The 21137-nt window shown below is 41.1% G+C and overlaps 1 protein-coding gene across 7 annotated transcripts in view; it reads right to left on the reverse strand.

Moving 5' to 3' along the window:
* Positions 1-1377: 1377 nt before the first annotated feature.
* The window catches only part of LOC124263437 (cytochrome P450 1A5-like), a 51607-nt gene continuing 31847 nt past the window's right edge, over positions 1378-21137 (reverse strand). For 3 of the 7 annotated variants that reach the window (XM_046698076.1, XM_046698075.1, XM_046698077.1), the window contains exons 4-11: positions 10169-10267; positions 9903-9996; positions 7614-7769; positions 5879-6087; positions 4578-4706; positions 4026-4130; positions 2846-2980; positions 1378-1926 (exon numbers count right to left, since the gene is read on the reverse strand). In XM_046698076.1, the coding sequence (XP_046554032.1) occupies positions 1577-1926; positions 2846-2980; positions 4026-4130; positions 4578-4706; positions 5879-6087; positions 7614-7769; positions 9903-9996; positions 10169-10267 (1277 nt within the window). In that variant the 3' untranslated portion in view covers positions 1378-1576. Of the gene's footprint in view, positions 1927-2845; positions 2981-4025; positions 4131-4577; positions 4707-5878; positions 6088-7613; positions 7770-9902; positions 9997-10168; positions 10268-11338; positions 11417-11665; positions 11854-13880; positions 13967-21137 lie in introns of those variants that run through there. The other 4 variants (XM_046698078.1, XM_046698080.1, XM_046698081.1 and 1 more) reach the window with 4 other exon arrangements.

Here is a 21137-nt window from a genome sequence, read left to right on the forward strand (position 1 = left end):
TTTCCATACAGAATCACGTACCATTCAGTACCAGGTGACGGATGAAACATGCATACAAGTAAATGAAGGTGACACACCTTTCAGTGCCTTCAGTATATATCATGTATATTTCTGTTCACGTTTATGAAGAAAATAAGTTCTCTATGTTCAGATGTTAGTTAATGATATTACGACCGTGCAACGAAATTCCAGAGTCACACTGAACGTCATATGGCGTCATGTCTTGATGATAACAATTTATTTAATAAACAGATGATTTTTGGACCGCTTCAATGATTCATCCATTTGAGGTGTCGATGGAGGTGAGGTGAGGTGAGGTGAGGTGAGGTGAGGTGAGGTGAAATTGGGTTTAACGTCGTGCTTGAGAATATTTCGCTCATAAGACGACGTGTGTATGTGTAAGTGTGGCTGCTTGTACTAGCCCAGACTGAAGCTGGTTTTATAGTGCTAGCCCACTGAGATACCATGCCGCAGTGAAGCATGAATACCCCACTCAGACACATTATACTGACTCCGAGCCGACCAGTCCTTGTTGTACCCATTAATGCCGAGCGACAGGCAGGGACCAACACGTACCATATTTTAACGTGTTTTGGTATGACGCGGTCGGGGATTGAACCCGCGACCTTCCGCTCTCTTGGCGGACGCTCTAACCACTACACCACGGAGGCGGTCAGGTGTCGATGGAACGCATAACTAGGGGGGACGATAGGACCACATGGCTGGAGGAGACGATAGAGCCACATGGCTGGAGGACACGATAGAGCCACATGGCTAGAGGAGACGATAGAGCCACATGACTGGAGGAGACGATAGAGCCACAAGGCTGGAGAAGACGATAGAGCCAGATGGCTAGAGGAGACGATAGAGCCACGTGGCTAGAGGAAACGATAGAGCCACATGGCTGGAGGAGACGATAGAGCCAGATGGCTAGAGGAGACGATAGAGCCACATGGCTGGAGGAGACGATAAGGCCAGATGGCTAGAGGAGACGATAGAGCCACGTGGCTGGAGGTGACGATAGAGCCACATGGCTGGAGGAGATGACAGAACCACGTGGCTAGAGGAGATGATAGAGCCACGTGGCTGGAGGAGACGATAGAGCCAAATGGCTGGAGGAGAACACAGAACCACATGGCTGGAGGAGACGATAGAGTCACATGGCGGGAGGAGACGATAGAGCCACATGGCTGGAGGAGAACACAGAACCACATGGCTGGAGGAGACGATTGAGCCACATGGCTGGAGGAGACGACAGAACCACATGGCTGGAGGAGAACACAGAACCACATGGATAGAGGAGACGATAGAGCCACATGGCAAGAAGTGACAATGGAATCACATGGCTAGATGTTACAGATGAACCTAATAGCTAGGTATGACAAAGCATACATTTTATGTATTTACAGACGCATAAGGATGTTAAGAAAAATGTTTAAGTCAACAATAGAGTCTAGCATTACTTTCTACCAGTTTAGCTGAGAGCATATACTAGAGGTATAATTCAGTCAATTTCGTGGATAATTGGTCCTCCAAGTACACGTGGACATCGCCAGGATTGTCACATCTTCCAATCTCATGCAAATCTGTTTTTGACGACAACCTGATAGGGCTTAGGCACGAAGTTGATGCTTCCACCTTCCGGTTCAAGGTCAGGAGTCACTCCGTCCGGCAGTCGAATCTCAAAACACCTCATGAACGAGGCCAAGACAACATGCAGTTCCGGTTTGGCCAACGCTTCCGCCATACACGCCCTCTTGCCGACAGAGAAAGGCATCCAACTTTCAGACGTCGGTGCAAACCTTCCGGAATCGTCCAAGAAACGTTCGGGATTAAACACTTCCGGTTCCTTCCAGTGTCTTGGATCATGGTGGATAGCGAAGATGTTGGCCAGCACGATCGTCCCTTTTGGAATCTCGTAGCCAGCTGAGGAGGTCGGAAAGAAAAACAAATTAAAAATAAAAAGTGTCCCCCGCCGCTAAAGAATGGAATATCTATATTCACTACTTTTATTTTTGGGCCACATACAAGATGCCTGAAATGACTGGTGTCTGCATAATCACCAAATGTAGGCTGTTAACATACTTGAAAACATTGGTTGCAATGTTTTATGAGATATCGCCTTTAAAAAGCGGTCAAAGTATCGTGGTGACCTTGAAGATTAGGTCAAGGTCACCCAAAATCAACTGGTGTCTGTGAAATCCCCCAATGTAGGCTGTTACCAAATTTGAAGACACTGGGTACAACAGTGCATGAGATATCACGTTAACAACAGTTTGAAAAGTGGTCAGTGTCGTGGTGACCTTGAAAATAAGGTCAAGGTCACCCAAATAGACTGGTGTCTGCGTAATCACCCAATGTAGGCTGTCACATTGGGTACAACAGTTCATGAGATATCACGTTAACAAGAATCGGGACGTACCTACGGATGCTGCTGAATACAAATTTGAACAGTGTGGGTGACTGAGTGAAGGGTTTGGTTGGTGGGTGGGTTTAGGGCTGGTGGGTGAGAGAGGGAGTGAGGGAGTGAGTTCATATCTTGGAATATTGTTTCAGTTTAATGCAGAAAAGTCCGAGATTCGATCCTTCGATCTGTGGATCCTGAACAGTTCATTTGTGCAATTCTGTTCTTTTGCAATTCTAACTACAGAAGACCAGTGGGTCACCCTTATCTCCTAAAAGGAACATATTTTAAACAGCCTCACCTTGCCCATTCCGTACTATGTTACTGCCAATGTATACAGACCCACATTGTAGGACAAATCTTAACCTGTTTAAATACTGATATTAAACGTAGCCGTTAAGTCAAAGACTAACATACAGTTCTGTACTGCTCCCGTCTTACCGACAGTTGTATCACAAGTGGTTGAGTGGGGGAGACCCAGAGGCGCCACTGCCCCTTTCCGCATACTCTCATAGAGCACGGCTTCGGTGTACGGCAGCTTGTGTCGTTCGGACAGCATCGGCACTCGCCGCTCACCTGTGAATGATTTTTTTCAGAAACAATCCTTACTGGCAGTTTATGCTTTCAAACGAGTGGCGGACTCGTTGAATGAGTGAATGAATGAATCGTCGTATACAAGTTAGGTAAGTCCCAATTTCATGGCAATCTTCATTTTGAAAAAAATGTACCTCGGGCTACTTTCTATTTAGTATTAATATCATTTCAGACAAAACACCAAGCAGCGGTTTCAGGACCAACCACGTCAACGCATATTCACACAGATGTTATATACACCTCAATACTAAGTTTCTCTTCGGTTCTTTTCATTACATCTTTCATGAAGTGATGTTTCCTTGAACTGCGTTTTTCTAAATCATTTTTATTCGTTTCTCTTTTAGTTTACTTTATTGACTCATTTTGTTTTTGTTTGCTTCGGGAACAGATCTTAGTAATGCCGTCGTTTATTCTTTGGTTATAATTGTCAATCTTAGTGGACCAAATCTGAGCATAGATAGATTCATTACAAACGCATTGTGGGCGATTATTTACAAGGGTATTTACCATAAAATTAATTAAAACAGAATGTCAGGAACTGATAACTTGTGGATCATGTTTTGGATCATGGTAGACATAACGAGAATATTTCTCGTCGCAAAGTTAATCGCGCCATTCTTTTGCTGTATTTTTAAAAATAGAATGAATGTCTGACAACACATTGGCATTGGTTTTATGTGTTTGGCATTTCATTTTTTCGCTTTGCGTGAAAAAACATGCAAACAATATTTGGACAAAATGGTGAAAAGGCATTTCATGCCTTATTTCCAAGTGGAAAACTCATTGTTTGGGGCGATCTGTTTTCATGTGATGGTGGTTGCAGTTGAATTTGGGGTAATTTCAATTTCAAAGTGGTAACGTTTCTTTAGCCCGTCAGTTTACATAATTCGGATCGATCGTTGGCGTAAATACAGTATCTTGCACTTTTGATAGCAAATGCTGTCTAAATGCCTGTGATAAACTTAGCAAACTAAAGTGTGAAAATGACACTGATAGGAAACGATTTGAGTTCTAAAGGCTTTCTTACCCAACACCCTGTCAACTTCCGCATGGAGTTTCGCTTGTACTTCCGGGTAGGCTGCAAGGTACAGGAGTGTCCAATACAGAGTCTGTCGTGATGTGTCCAATCCCGCTATCGGGTGAAAGTTTATAACGTAAATTACGGTACAGATTATTAAAAGACAATTGTGAGTGAGTAAGTTTCGTTTTACGCCGCTTTTAGTAATGTTCCTGAAATATCACGGTGGGGGCACCAGAAATTGGCTTCACACACTGTGCCCATATGAGGAATCGAACCCGGATCTTCGGCGTGACGAGCAAACGCGTTAACCACTAGTCTACCCCTCCATTAAAAGGCAATAAAATGTAAATAAAAATGGGAATTTAATATTCAGAATTTAAATATCTGTGTTTATAGTTACGTTCGAACGTGAAGATACATAATTCTATATTGACAAACATTATTACATTTGTGTCAAGTCAATTTTCCGATATGTTTCAAAGATATTTGTTTCTAGTAGTAGCGACCTTCTTAGTTTCTTGCGATACTTTTGGAAAGCTTCATATATTCCTTGATTACCTCCGAAAACATCCGATATTGTCTGGCCGAGATGCGTGTTTGTAAACTGTGCAAGTAGTTCCGGGTCCTCTTCCTCCTCTGCCTCTTTCTGGGCAATCAACATGGCGTCTGTGAAGTCACGTTGTGTATCTGAAAATCCAGGTTTATTGAGGTAAAAGTGCAACCCTTATTGACACAACTTCTATATTTTACAATTAAATTGATATTTTAAGAGATATGCGTTTTTAGAAACATATAAGTTGGAAACGTGTTAAGTTAACCTGCACGATGACCTTGACCCAGATCTTCTCACCTTGCCACATATCCTTCCATCCACCATCGAGTGGTGCTGAGAATATCTGGCGTCAATTGTTCATGTTTTAACCTTAACGTTGCAACGTAAACTTGCGTGACCCACTCCAACTAACATTCCCGCGCTCCGATTTTGACTTAATTGTATATTTGCATTTAATACAGTTAATGAATTAATTAATTGCAATAACACGTTTCTGTCGATTTGCATATTGCTGTTGTATATAAGTAAGCGATAAAGATATACGAAATTATTAGGTAATTATTTTGCCTCAAAAAGTTGTTTACTGTTTTTGGGAATATTTTAGTTTTAGATTATAGACGCTAGACATTTTGAAGGTCGTTAGTGATGGGATCTGGATACGTTTGTCGTAAATGCGTCCATCCAAAATGGAATAAAACCATCTCGAAACTTACGAAATACGATGCAGATATCACAAGTCCTTCAGGAAACAATATGGTAATTACAAGTACGGTAATTACGTGAATTATTGTCTTGATGTGTCATAGAATTTAATGGATCACCCCGTGGAGATTCATGATAAGTATTGACCCAAGATAACCCGTGCTTGTTGACTTTGGTGATCGGGTGGTCAGACTGGGAGACCTTGTTGATTGCGTGTCATAATATCCCATCGTCATTCATAACATGAACCACGGTGGTGTCAGGTCAAGACTAGAATATTTACAGGTCCGGATTCTCATCTTCCTGAGAGTGACTTTATACGAAACACGGGCCATCGTAGACCAGCTTCAACCGCAGATAATATCATGAGTGATGGACAATATTATCGAAGTACGTAAACTGCGGCGTTTAAATATTATGCTCAGGTTCGAGAGAAAACGTTACTTAAAAATTGATGCTTAAGTCAATTGCGAACGAAGCTATAGTAGCCACTTGACACCGGGTGTCTGGCACAGAAGACGTGTAGTTTAATCCATTAATCGCGGATAATTTCAAGTATTGGTACGTGATAACTCTTTTGATGCACGGTCAACATAATATTTACCTGCTCTAAACGTTTCTCTATGTGCGTTGATCCTTTTGTAAATGAAGTCAAAGAACCCGTTTTGTATCTTCATGAATTTCCGGAATTTCGCTGTTGGATAAAGTCTTAAAGGAGGGATTACATCTTCCAAGAACCCATTTCCTGCTTCTGTCGAGAAGACGTCAAATCCTTTACAGATGCTCAGGAACTCTTCATTGTCCGATGAAAACCTAACACAAAAAATGTTTGCCTTTTTTATAAACAACGCTATCGGCACTATTCCAGGTTTATCACTAGAGGGTCTGTTAAAATATGCCTGAACAAGGTAGTCCAGTGGTTGACGACATGAACATCGATCTAGGTAAGGATGGAACGATGCTATTTGGCAACCAGGTCAGCGGGATGAACCATCCGATCCCGTCAGTCGCCCCTTAAGATAAGACAATAGTCAGCTGAAGATGAAGGAACAAATCATCTGACAGTTACTTAAAGTCCAAATCGTTTCCATGGAAATCATGAAAAAACATAAATGCCAAAAATCTGCAAACAGCAAAAGCCACCACTTCAAGATCTGTTTGATATATCTGCAAAGTCTTGTATAAAGATATTGAAAGGTTTTCGAGTTGTAATCCGGAAACGAAGCCCACCCTCCCATTTGAGACTAAGTCCAAATCATCTCCTTTGAAACCGGGAAAAAAATGCTAAAAGGCTGCACTAGCAAAAGGCACAAGTTTGGAATCTGTCTCATATATCTGCCTAGTTTTAGTGATAGATATTGAGCGAGTTTTGATTTACGCTCCGGAAACGAAATTCACCCCTTTTTAAGATTAAGTCCAAATTGTTTCCATGGAAATCCTGAGAGAAAAAATGCCCAAAATCTGTAAATAGCAAATGGCACCATTTCAGTTTCTGTTTGATATATATATATATATACCAAGTTTTGTTGAAAAATATTGAACGGTTTTTAGTTATGCTCCGGAAACAAAATGATTCCGGACAGACAGACGAGGCGTTGACTGTTTCCCCCCGTATTATATACCGGGGGGGTTAAACATATTGCTGAAGATCAGTTCTAATTCGGATCTTTCTTGGTGTTATTTCTTCAAATATATCTTCAGCATACACGCCAACGTATATATTGCAGTGGTTGTGACCATCCCTTCACAAGTGGTGGTGGTGGAATTGGGTTTAACGTCGTGCTTGAGAATATTTCGCTCATATGACGACGTGCATGCGTGTGTATGTGTATGTGTGGCTGCTTGTACTAGCCCAGACTGAAGCTGGTTTTATAGTGCTAGCCCACTGAGATATCATGCCGCAGTGAAGCATGAATACCCCACTCAGACACATTATACTGACTCCGAGCCGACCAGTCCTTGTTGTACCCATTAATACCGAGCGCCAGGCAGGGACCAACAAGTACCATATTTTAACGTCTTTTGGTATGACGCGGTCGGGGATCGAACCCGCGACCTTCCGCACTCCGGGCGGACGCTCTAACCACTACACCACGGAGGCGGTCCCCTTCACAAGTATTCCTTCGGTACAAAAATCGGGAAATATACAAAACACATTAAACAGCGAGACACAAGACAGTCATAGCTGTCACAGATTAAGAAGAAGGAATAGTTTTGACCTGATTTCAAGTCAAACAAAAATATCGGAATAAATAACTTTTAGGTATTATTCTAAACCAACTTCTTTTCACCATTCACACGAACTGTAAGAAATAAGGAGTGATATTTATGTTGCTCACTTCTCATTGAAGCAGATCTTGCTGATGATGTTGAAGATGGCGAGGTTGATGTAGCTGTAGACGTCAAACGACCCCGTCTCTGTCCCCATCTCTACCGTCACAGCTTCTATAACTTCAACTATCGTGTCCTGAAAACCCTCGCCTTTCATGTAGTACCTACAAAACAATCTTTCAAAGTTCTAGTTACCGATGTTGCCCCAATTAATTTCTCTAGTGTTATAGTATTTACATTATTCTTGGCTGACTTCCCATTATCAAAATAAATATTAGCGACAAAAACCTTTCCGCAATCTTAAGAAATTTCTGCTGAATGCAGAATCGGCTGTACAATTAAATGATGAGCCTGTGTGACAATACTAGGTGTTGAGGAAAACCCGAAGGCATCCTGCCCCACCGGTGGCACCCGTCATAATAGAAGCGACAAAACCCTTTCCACATTCATAAGAAATCTCTGTCAAAAGCCGAGTCGACTGTACATTTGTGACTTTATCATGAGCAGATATTTGTTTCAGCAGTTCCAAGGCAGACTGTAGTGGAAATAGGTTTGCGCACCAAAGAAAAATATGGCCAGTCTTCCTATATGCGAGTGAAGCGAGCAAAAGTTGGCAACGTACTTCCCTCGCTTAGGTTCAAAAAATATTTTTTATACCAAAATAAAATATCACCACCATCAAAGGTATAGGTAGACACCCATTTCCTCACAGGGTTGTGCTCTCAAATTTCCAACCTCATATTCAATAATTACTCACGTACAATGTATTTAATTCAACATTTTAAGCGCCACTCGTGGCATGTCAAATCGTTCTTCGCCTCCATTACCCCTGCCGGCTTTCAGGTCAACGGAGTGAAGGAACAAGAATAAGTAGAAATTAAAAAGAAATTATCATATTGCCTAATTTTACCATTAAACTGTTGGAGAATATTTTTGTTATCTGCCGTCGTTACTGTTAGAATTTTCGTAACATTTATTCTACAAAAATCACTTCGGGCGTAGTGGGTGAATGAAGCAAAGGAGGTAAGCCCGCAAGTATTCCATATGGCGGACGTGTGATTCAACAAGTATATTTAGATTTAACTCCCCTGCTCCGCCACACCATTGAACCGGAAGCTGGCAGGGGTAATGGAGGCTAAGAACGATATATGCCACGAATGGCGCTTAAAATGTTGAATTAAATATATTTTACTTGAGTAATTAATATTAAATATGAGGTTGGAAATCTGAAAGCACAACCCTGTGAGGAAATGGGTGTCTACCTTTGATGGTGGCGATATTTTATTCTTATTATATTAATATATCTGATATCTGATTAATTTTATTCTGATATGTACGTTGTCAACCTTTGCTCGCTTCGCTTTGCATATACAAAGACTGGTCATTTTTCTCTCTGTTGCGCAGCCATATTTGCGCTACAGTTTGCCTGTGAGCAGTGTTACAGCTGTATGATGTTTTTGTAACCAAATCGGGTCTGAACCAGGTAATCCAGTGATTGTCACCATGCGTTACGATGACAGAGCATTTGTTTATGAATTACAATGAAATAAAGATGTTACCAGGTGTTCGCGAAAAGGTGAGCCTATCCTGCCTCACCGGTGGCACCCGTCATAAACATTATGCTAAGTCTGAAATAATTCGGGAACGTATTATATAAGTCAAAATAGGGAACTGCATCGGACATAATTTTGTCACTGATGCATCAAATTTGGAAATTTCCTCCACATGTCTACCATAAACCTTCTTGAATGCTTTACCGAGGCCTTGAATCTGAGCAAGAGAAGCATGAAGCTCTTGGAAATCCTGATAAAAAGAGCACGCTCGATTGTACCTCAAAAGTTGTGAAATGGAAGGAAAGTTGACTATTAGAAAGTTGAAATTATCCCTTTTGTCATACAGCCTTGTGTAGAGTTTTTTGTCACTCTGAATATTTATGAATAGATCTAGATATGAACAGTTGAGGCGGTCTCGCTTGTCTCCTTAATATCAAGTTCTGGGCCCTTATTCTCGAAACTTTCGTAGCCCTAAGAATTCTTAACTTTGATCGTAGCCAATGTGTTAAGAATGGGCTTAAGAAGTTCGTAGGGCTACGAACGTTTCGAGAATAGCTAGCAGGATGGGTAAATCAGTGGAAGGCAACTGACTATTTCATGGTTATTGAACGAGATGAAATCATCGATGTACCGAAGCTTAAGTTAAACTGGCCAAATTGCCTTGTTTTGATTTTGCCAACCAAAGAAATGCAAAGGCAAAGATACGATAAGATACGAAATCTCTGCACTTGTTTCTCCTCTTACTTGAGGGCCCTCAGTGCCAGTTTCCGATGGAGTTGCCATGTCGGTCCATAATCTGTCAAAGCAATGTCCTTGCCTCCCTCGGTGAAAGCCAATCCTGAAATAGTCACATAAGGGTGGAATCAACGCGAATAATGTACTCGTTGTACAGTGATTGCATGTTAACTTTCCAAGGCTTATAGAAATTGTAATCTAATGCTTTAGTTATGTTTACAATCACTTGTTGCAATATAATTTGTGATTACAAGAATTCATTGTGTTGAACGAACCAGAGAACGTATGTGGTCGACCAGCAAAGTCCACAGACTTTCCTACGAACGCTTCCTGCACAACCTCCACGTTGTTGAGAAAAACACAGCGTATTGGACCTACAAGGAACAAGTTTACAGTCGCTCATGATAAACATCCACCAGATTTGGTTACAGTACGAAATATCTTAGATACGTCCGGGTCTGGACACGTTTCACAAAGGTATCAGAGCCCTACAACAGTCCTTAGTCTGGACCAGTGAAGATCCAGGCTAGAATTAATCTTCAACTCGGAAATGAGGTGGTCAGGTTTGATGACTGGTTGATGCACATCATCATATCCCAACAGTGTAGATCGATGCTTATGCTGCTGATCACTGGATTGTCTGGTCCAGGCTGGGTTACTTACAGATTGCTGTCACTTAGCTGGAATTCTGCTGAGAGCGACGTTTAACAACATTTTTAAGATGCTTTGCTAAAAGTTAAAAGGCGCCAACAGTACTTTTCAAAGTACACTTTTTTCCATGACATCACACTGTATTGACGTCACTACCCCATTCTCGTCTGCCCCCTCGTTATCAAACGTACCCTTGGTAACCGAGGTCACGACGCATGCAGTAACTGTCTCGCCCCGTCTCCTACAGTAAACTACTCTTGGTTTTCATTTGCCTCACTTGGCTAACTTCACTGGTGGAAACATTACGTTTATGCTTTTCGACAGATAAAATGTCTCAGTTCACCTCACAAATTAAGGCAATTAAACAGCGACACGGCAACGTTCGCAATGTTTACATTCCCACAATGCATCAGTGGAAAATAGAAAATAGAAAAGCACGTCAATTTACCCTGAACGAGGATAGTCGCTTTTCTGTTTGTTTTATCTGTATTCGTCGACAAGTATTAAGATTGGCAGCTTAGAAATGAAATACAGTTCGCTCTTGGCCTGAACTATTATAACGTTACTGAAACGGGAAAAACTTTAATTTATTACACTATACATGGAGGTAGAGCTAACTGAATTTCTTAAACAGACATTCCATACCGACAATCATGGGGCAGTGGCGTGCCCATAGGACCCAACCCAGCGAAGACATGAATGTCGGATTACTTGTCTTGTGTGTATTTAAAAAGATCATTCGATTATATCCTTGAAACCAAGAACAATTTGAACCAATCACAAAGCCGCTTTACCAAGGTTAAGGGTAATCACGGGGCCGTACTTCTTTTCCAGTTGTATCAGCATCCGGAACAGTGACTTGTTTTGTATTGCTGCAATTGATGTAACAAAACACATGTATTTTGATTATTTGTAAACGTTAAAAAAAACATATATACGTATATGGGCAGGGCCACACTTAAAATTCTAAGCTATAGAAGCATGTAACTTTGAAACCTGAAATGTATTTATGAGTTTAAATTCAAAGTTTAGAGAATATTAGCGCAGACTTAAACTTAGGGCAGTTTAAAATATGGAGACTTCATTTAAACATTTTCAGTCTGCTTCGGTGTTCAACTTACCTAACATGTTGCCAAGCAACGGGAGACCACGTGGTCCCGGTGGAAATTTGTAACGTTTCCGGGTCATGAAATACACCATTACTGTCGTTGCCAAAACCAGCACAAGCGTGATCCGGTACTCCACAGTTGTTGCAATGATCCAGTCCAAAGTTCCAGCCATGGTGTTTGACTAAATTGACAACAAGAGTCACCGGAAGAAGAGACCTGTGAAGTTTTATCTAATCATTCTGCCGAATACAAGAATAGTATATGGGCTATATTAAAAATACCATGTACTTGAGATTTGGAAGTCGCGAGGACTTCCAAATCTCAAGTACATGGGAACTGATGAAATTCTACAAATCCCCAAATAGCAAAAAGCACAACTGGACAACCTGGTATTGGTATGTGCAGAGTTTCAGAAAGGAATACCTATTAGTTTCAGAGATATGGTCCAGATGAGCTCACTACTATAAACAAAGTCAATGTCAAATGTGTATCAATTCTTTTAATAGCAAAACGCAAAACTTCAGTTTATACATGAAAATGATGAATTTTTCTTTTTTCATATTCTGCTCCGGTAACGACCCTCACCCCAATTTCTGAATAGTCTAACATGTGTCAATGGCAACAGAAAAACACTGCTTTAGGATCTGTTTGATACACCTGACACTTTTTGTGGAAAGATGTTGAACGGATTTTGAGTTTTGCTCTGGAAAATCAACCCCCTTATGAGACAAAGTACAAACTGTATTCAAGGAAATCGAAAAAGTAAACGCAAAAAGAATCCACAAATTGTAAAATGCACCAATTCAAGATCTGTTCGATGTATCTGCCAACTGTCGTTGGACAATATTAAAGGGATTTTGACTTGTGATCCGGAAACGAGGCGACTACGGACGGACTGACTGAAGACGCGTCGACTGTATACCTTCACACTATATGCCAGGGGGATAATGACTTACAGCAGTTCAAGTTGACCAAAACCGATGCAGAGAGTCGATCAATATAAAACCAATGTATTCTGGTTACTAAGTAAATGTTTTCCCTATCAATACTTTCATCACCTTCTGAACTGTTCCAAATGAAAGCCAGGGTTTCTGTACAGACTCGATTATAACAATGAGTTGCAGTATGATTTCAATCAATTAAAAACACTTTGAAGATTTTCAGTGGGTTCAATGCAGCCCCCAACCCCCACCCCGATTAAATTCTTATACCTATAATTTGTGACATTCACCGTGGATTGAGACGCCCTCAAGAGAACGAACACTGAAAATATTTGAAACTTATACCTTAAATTTCCTACATGAACACACACACAAACAAACACACATACACATATGTGTAAAACCAATGTATTATAGGCTGGTTATTCAGTAAATTAAGTGTGTGTGTGTGTGTGTGTGTGTGTGTGTGTGTGTGTGTGTGTGTGTGTGTGTGTGTGTGTGTGTGTGTGTGTGGTGAGGTGTGAAAATGGGTTTAACGTCGTGCTGGAGAATATTTCGCTCATATGACGACGTGCATGCGTGTGTATGTGTATGTGTGGCTGCTTGTACTAGCCCAGACTGAAGCTGGTTTTATAGTGCTAGCCCACTGTGATACCATGCCGCACTGAAGCATGAATACCCCACTCAGACACATTATACTGACTCCGAGCCGACCAGTCCTTGTTGTACCCATTAATGCCGAGCGCCAGGCAGGGACCAACAAGTACCATATTTTAACGTCTTTTGGTATGACTGACTGACTGAGGTTGGTTTTACGCCGCTTTTAGCAATACTCCAGCAACATCACGGCGGGGAACACCAGAAATGGGCTTCAGACATTGTGCCCATGTGGTGATTCGAACCCGAGTCTTCGGCGTGACGAGCCAACGCTTTAACCATTAGGCTACCCCACCGCCCCTTTTGGTATGACGCGGTCGGGGATGGAACCTGCGACTTTCCGCTCTCCGTGTGTGTGTGTGTGTGCGTTAGAATCTGCGCCTGTTATAATGTACCGTGTCGTGGTTAAGGTATAAATTACAAAAGTTGAACGTAAGCCACCCGTTCAGACCCTCAAGCAAATAGTTCATGAGCAACTCATAAGTATGCACATATCGACTGCAATGTCAAATGGACCCAAAAGACATTGTGTCACCTTGTGCAGTGAAATCGCCATGAGATATTCTGTGGGGCTAATTAGTGTTGACAAGGCAAACAAATCGAACAGTTAAGTAATGACAGCAACCTACGATTACGAAGATAGATCCGTTGTAGAATGCTCTATGCTTCTCAGCTTCCGCGAGACACGGGCCCACACAAACAAAACCGAGCACTGGTAAATACTGAGTGTGAGCACGTGACCTGACTGTTTTACAATCGTTCACGAGGGAACGAGTCATGTTGTGTTTGGATTGTTCAGGGGGATGTTCAAAAGGGGGCAGTTTTTTCATTACTTTACTGGTGTTATATAAAAAAATGTGTGTGTGGGTACTAAACGAAGAAGAAATACGAGATATTTTACTGTACTGAAGCACCCTGTCCACTTACACTCAGGTAAACACCAAGTCAGCTAGTCGTGTATGTATAAGTTATACGACGAGTATGTGCAGTTTATAACCAACCAATGTGCAGTTTATAACCAACCAATTCGTGGATTAAACGCACATTCGAGTCGTACACTTACACTACGACAATGAAGAAAGAACTCCCCGTGAAGGTGAAAAATAACAATAAAAGTTGATATTGACATGTACTCATTTCTGTGACAATGCTTGCGCGGGTGTTAAATGGATAGGGCTGGGCAATATAACCGGTTTAGCGGTATATACCGGTTCAGACATGAAAACGATACGTATTGCGATACGCTGATTGAAAACCGGTATTTTGACATGCATTCGAAAAGACTTCGTTACACTCGGAAATCTTCGGATATTTCCGTTTTATAAATTATTCCTTTCCTTTTTTTTGTTTGTGCCAAATAGTATTTACATTTCCATTTTGTCATGATTAAAAGTTTTTATTAAAGCTTAATCAAGCATGGTGATTTTGTTGTGTTTCTGCTTTATAAATCAAGCATTAACTCGAATATAAGTAGTTTTTGTTAAAAAAGAACTTCTTGCAATATATTGCAATACATATCGCAATATATGCTTTCGCATCGCAATATATTGCAATATAAAAATTCGCTGCAATATCCAGCCCTATAAATAGACCGTAGTTTCTATATTACACACATGACAATATGTCTTGCAACTAGTTTTCTGAATTTCTTTGTTTTGACTTAAAGTAAGTATAGAAGTTTCGTTCTCATCATATTACAACAGAAGATAAAATGTTGTGTCTTTCTTATTGTTCGGCGCCAGTGTGGGATTTAGTTTCTGCTGTTTTCAGTGTCTTACATGGTCGCACACCAGAGGTAATACGGCACAGACATGTAGTCACGTGCCGAATGTATCGACCGTACACTATTTAGTGCTTTAGTATCAACATTAGTCGTGTGGCTCGTGTCTCGTCGACCACATTGTCATTTTGAGCCAGTATTCATGGAAAACATTTGCATTAGGTGAAATGGAGGAGGTGAAGACGTATCTTTCTCTGTTAGATATTCTTGATGATGATGATGAAGTGATATGTTCGTCTCAAGTTATTGCCGGTGATCGACCCGTGAAGATCCGGGGTAGAATAGGTCTTCAGCAACCCATGCTTGTCACAAAAGGCTACTATGCTTGTCGTAAGAGGCGACTAACGGGATCGGGTGGTCAGGCTCGCTGACTTGGTTGACACATGTCATCGGATCTCGATTGCGCAGATCGATGCTCATGCTGTTGATCACTGGCTTGTCTGGTCCAGACTCGATTATTTACAGACCGCTTCCATATAGCTGGAATGTTGCTGAGTGTGGCGTAAAACTAAACTCACTCACTCATTATTGCCGGTGATCAATTGAAATTCGACAACTATGACTTCTCATCAGATGGCGACGATGTTATCGCTTCTACCAACTGTGAGGATGACAGTATGATTATGAAGATTGCACGCAAGCCCGAATGATGTCCAGGTAAATAAATATATGAAGTCAAGTATGTCAATAATAATGGACAAGAAAATACCCTCCTGTAATACTTATCCGTCCTACAATAGTTTTAGGGACCGTTCATAATTTATGGCTAGTGGGGTGGTGGTGAGTTTTATGGAGAAGCATGTACAATGTGTAAGCGACCACCCTGCAGGATATGTTCAAAACACCCCACCCCCTCATACTTTTTACGCATAAGTTTTAGATATGTTCATGTACAAAATTGCTTAGCCCCCCCCCCCTCTCCTCCATGTGTACAACACTGATGACCACCCGTACGTCCCCAGAACAGAATGGAGGACCCACCCCACCCCCACCCACACACAGCAATCATCACACACACAAGCGCGCACACCCCAGTCATCAATTATGAACGGTCCCTTATTAATTAACTTGTGATTGTTTATGACATTTTTTCTGACCACAGCCAGCCTGAGCCAGTTAGTTCGTACATGCGCCATGCCAAGGAAGAAATAACTTGTGAGAAGTTAAACGCTAAGCAGTGCTGCATTTATGTTAACAGAATTGTCGGAAATGCTAAAGTGATTTGTCCCATTAACAGTATAAAATACCTTTTTTGTCTCGTACCACTAACCTACCTATCGTGGGATTGGGGTATTTTATTTTCAAGGAATGCTATCGACGAGTTTTCAAGGTACAAATGTAAACTCTCTATCAGCAACTTTAAAATTATTTTGGTTTATGCTAGTATAAATCCAGTTATTTTTAAGCGTAGCAGAATTTTTTTTCTAGTAGTTTTGACAGTATTTATTTGATTTGTAACGAAAAGAGACAAAATGAAATTGAAAGTAATTCATTCAATATTCCTGCTAATCTGTATTTGATAACATGTGTTTTCTAACTGTATTTTCTTTCCTCTCAAGACCCGTTTGCTGATCCTAAGACGGATAAAGAGATGATCCCCTTGGACAGAAAAGCATTCCACAAATACAGACAAGAGTATTAAATGGGCATGCAGACTTGTTGAAGAGTGGAGAGAGGCCCGAAACAAGAAGATAATCAGTGGAGCTTTCAAGGAACAGAGATTGAGCGTGATTGATATTAAACTTGAGGACTTGCATGACGATGAAATTAACTTTTGTTAAGAAGAGCTGATGGGAAGGAGTATCCGCTTAAAACTCTACGCCAATCGATTTTGCTGATACAGATGCACCTAAACAACATTGGACGAAGTGTCAACTTTCTGGACGATATGTTCAAAGAATTTCGAAACACACTGGACAATGCAATGAAGTCGGGGGCTGGTGCAGGATTCGGTTTAATGCAAAGGAAGGTGGACGTAATCAGTCTGGAACAAGAAGATAAGCTATGGCAAATGGGTTTGCTTGGAGCAAGCGCCCTTCAAACTTTGCTGGATACTATGTTGTACTTACTTGGACTTCATCACAGGACCGGGATCAGCTTGCAAAACTGAACCCTTAGATTTCCATTAATGTTAGAGCATGTTCTGACAGTGACACCCCAAAGGCCAGAAATCTTGGAGTTATTTTCCAGTCAACCATGACCATGGAAGAGCTTGTCAGCTCTGTGTGCAGAAGCTGCTATTTTCATATGCACAATGTTGGAAAATTCAGATATCTTAAGACCTGGACACCATCAAACTTCTTCTGCAAACTTATATTATCAGCCGTCTCGACTACTGCAACTCTTTTCTTGTCAACCTCCTGGTTGCCAGTCCAACAGCGTATCTTCTATAAAATTCTGTTACTGACTCATAGAGCCCTCTACAGGGAAAACAGCCCTCTCCACCTTAAAGATCTCATCATTATCAACAAGCCATCGAGACCTCTACGCTCCTCTGATCAGTTCCTCTTGTCTCAACCAGTATCCACAAGCAATACGTGTGGCAAGGCCTTCTCCACTGTTGCACCTCAATTGTGGAATACTTTACCATCAGAACCCTAAGCCACCATCTGTGAATACACTTTTAAAAGCCTAATCAAAACGTTTCTGTTCAGAACTGCTTACAATATTTAACATTTTCCCCTTTTCATTCTACTGACGTTTCGATACAGATTCTTATACCGTTGTCAAGCTTGACAACTGTACAAGAATTTGTATCGAAACGTCACACTCACGAATAAAAAGAAGTTGTTATCCATAAAGTTTGTTCTATATTGCACATGTACGGTGCTGACACACCTAGACACATGCCTGACCTGGATTCGAACCCACAAACATGGGGCAGTGGGGTGCCCAAAGGACCCAACTCTTTATAGCGAGTTGTGGCGCTTTAGACGACTGGGCCACCCGTACCCCTCGAAGACGTCAAGAAATGTCGGTTTACTTTTCTTCAGTGTAATACGGGGCGGATGGGTAGCCTAGTGGTTAAAGCGTTCGCTCGCACGCCGGACACTCTGGTTTGATTCCTAACAATGTGAAAAGTCCATTTTTGGTGTCCCCTACCGTTATATTGCTGGAATATTCCTAAAAGCGGCATAAGCCTATACCCATTCACTCATTTCTGTGCCATTGATCATTGGCTCTATCCTTAAAACCCAGAACCAATCACAAAGCTGCTTTACCAAGGCTAAGGGTAATCACGGGGCCGTACTGTTTGCCCAACTGCAACAACATCCTGTACAGTGACTTGTTTTGTATAGCTGCAATGGATTGTAACAAAACTCATGTATTTTGATTATTTGTAAACGTTGAAAACATATGCACATGTCTGATCAGGACCACACTTAAAATTCTATGCTAGAGAAACATGTAACTTTGAATGCTGAAATTTATTTATGTGTTTAAATTCAAAGTTTAGAGAATATTCGTGTAGACGTAAACACGGGACAGTTTCAAATATGGAGACTTCATTTTTAAAACATTTTCCTCCTGCTTTGGTGTCCAGCTTACCTAGAATGTTGCCAAGCAACGGGAGACCACGTGGTCCCGGTGAAAGTCTGTAACGTTTCCGGGTCATAAAATACACCATTACCGTCGCTGCCAAAATCAGCATTAGTGTAATCCGGTACTCCAAAGCAGTTGCACTAATCCATATCAAAGTCCTCACCAGAAAAAAACCCCTTGTACAGAAAGAATATATCATTTTTTTGTAAATTTTAAGTCAAATCGCTATTATTGGTTTGTTTTACAAGGGGGTAAGTGCAGTAGTTGGAACAGTGAAACAAACGCGAGTGCGATACGTGATGAGCGTTAACTTAGACCAGCCGTACTTGTTCTCGGTGTTTCATCTAATGTGCAAACACCCTTGTAATACAAACCAATAATAGCGATTTGAAACTATGATCGTTTGTTAAACAACTTTTATCCTAAGTTGAATAAAATTCTAAGATTTGAATGTTAATTTGGCAAGGTAAAATTATGACGATTCGCAATCTTAATTAATTTCACTTTAATCGATTTACTTTTTGGTTTAAAGTGAAATTCATCGGTACGTTTTCACTGCATACAGATTATAGAGATATGGTCCGGATGAGCTCACTACAATACACAAAGTCAAAGTAAAATATTTGTTGAAACAACTGAATAATAGCAAAACACAACACTTCAGTAAATACATGAAAAATGATTAAGTTTCCATTTTTTTTTATATTCTGCTCCGGTAAGGACACCTACCTCCATTTCTTTCCAACTTGTTTCAATGGCAACAGAAAAACACTGCTTTAGGAACTGTTTGATACACCTGACCCTTTTATTGAAAGATTTTGAAAGGTTTTTCAGGTTCGCTCCGGGAAATCTCACCCGTATGAGATGTTTACATGCAAATCGAGATAAATAAAAGCCAAAACAAATTCACAAATTGTAAAAAAGACCACTTCGGTATCTGTTTGATATGTCTGCCAATTTTCGTTGGAAACCATCGTAGGGATTTCGACTTGGGATCCGGAAACGAAGTGACTACACACAGACAGACAGACAGACAGACAGAAGACACGTCGACTGTATTCCCCCATATTATATGCCAGGGGAGTAGTGACTTACAGCAGTTCAAGCTGACAAAAATCGATGCAAAGAGTCGATCAACGTAAAACATCAATGTATTATAGGCTGGTTATTAAGTAAATGTTTTTCATATCAATACAACGCAAAGAGTCGATCTTAAAACATTAATGCATTACAATATAGAACAAACTTTATGGATAACAACTTCTTTTATTTCGTGAGTGCACGCAAGGAAGCACTCACGAAATACAAGAACGTGTTATCCGTAAGGTTTGTTCTATATTGTACATCCCGAGATCTAATATGTCACTCAAAGAAGAGAGAGAGAGAGAGAAACTGTTTGCACTTCTTATAAAACGTAATGTGTCGTGCTTAAGGTATACAATAACAGAGTGGAACACAAGCCACTCGTTTAGACCCTCAAGCAAATGGTTCACGGGCAACTCATATCGCCCAACGGTCCGTCTAATCGGCATCCTGTGATATTCGCTGTGGAAAATGTATAGCAGAGTTGACATGAAAAGTGGTAACATAAGTAGGCATGGCGACTGAAAAGTTCAGAGCACCGAAAGATGCTGTGTCACCTAATGCAGTGAAAATGACACTGAGATATTCTCTGGGGCCGGCTTAGAGCTGATAGACAAAAATAACCCCGAATAATTCAGTAATGACGGGAACTTAGGATAATGAAGATAGATTCGCTACAGTATGCTGTATGTTTCAAGGTCTCAGCTACCGCGAGACATGAACCCGCACCAATAAAACCGAGCATAAATAAAGACTGGGTGTGATGACGTGACCTGACTGTTTACAATCGCTCACGAGGTAGCGAATCATGTTATGGTGGCATAGTTAAGGGGTCAGTTCAAAATCCAATATGCATTCAGGGAAACAAATGTTCAACTGCATTAATAAAAGTTCTACTTGTCATAAATTTACTGGAACAGCACCGATAAACGAAGAAGGAATACAAAACATTTGACTTTATTAAAGCACTAGGTCAAGAACAATAGCAGAAATTATGTCTTGGTGTACACGTAGGAAACCGCCCCCATGACGGGTTCGTGGGGTGATTTGTCGGGCACAAAGGACGGGTGCACCGCTTCAGCTGGGTCTCACCCTGTTCACTTGAGATCAGGTAAACATCGTGGTAAATGCCAAGTCAGCCAGTCGTGTATGTCTTCACACAAACAGGTCTGGGTCTTCTCGACCTCTGCTGAAATGACGGCCTGGTTGTGTGTTGGTGAGCCAATGTGGAAAACACCACGTGTCAGGATTCACGTGCATGACTATCACATGACCAATCTGTCATGGCATGGTAAATTAACCATTGTCGAGAGAGAGAGAGAGAGAGAGATCGAGAGAGAGAGATCGAGATCGAGATCGAGAGAGAGAGAGAGAGAGAGAGAGAGAGAGAGAGAGAGAGAGAGAGAGAGACTCTCAATAAATAAATTGAGAATATTTATTTCAGTGTTAGGAATGCTGCCATACATGAGTTCATGTAACA

Source organism: Haliotis rubra, unplaced genomic scaffold (assembly GCF_003918875.1).
Source record: "Haliotis rubra isolate DU_JTF1 unplaced genomic scaffold, ASM391887v1 Scf881, whole genome shotgun sequence".
NCBI lineage: Eukaryota > Metazoa > Mollusca > Gastropoda > Lepetellida > Haliotidae > Haliotis > Haliotis rubra.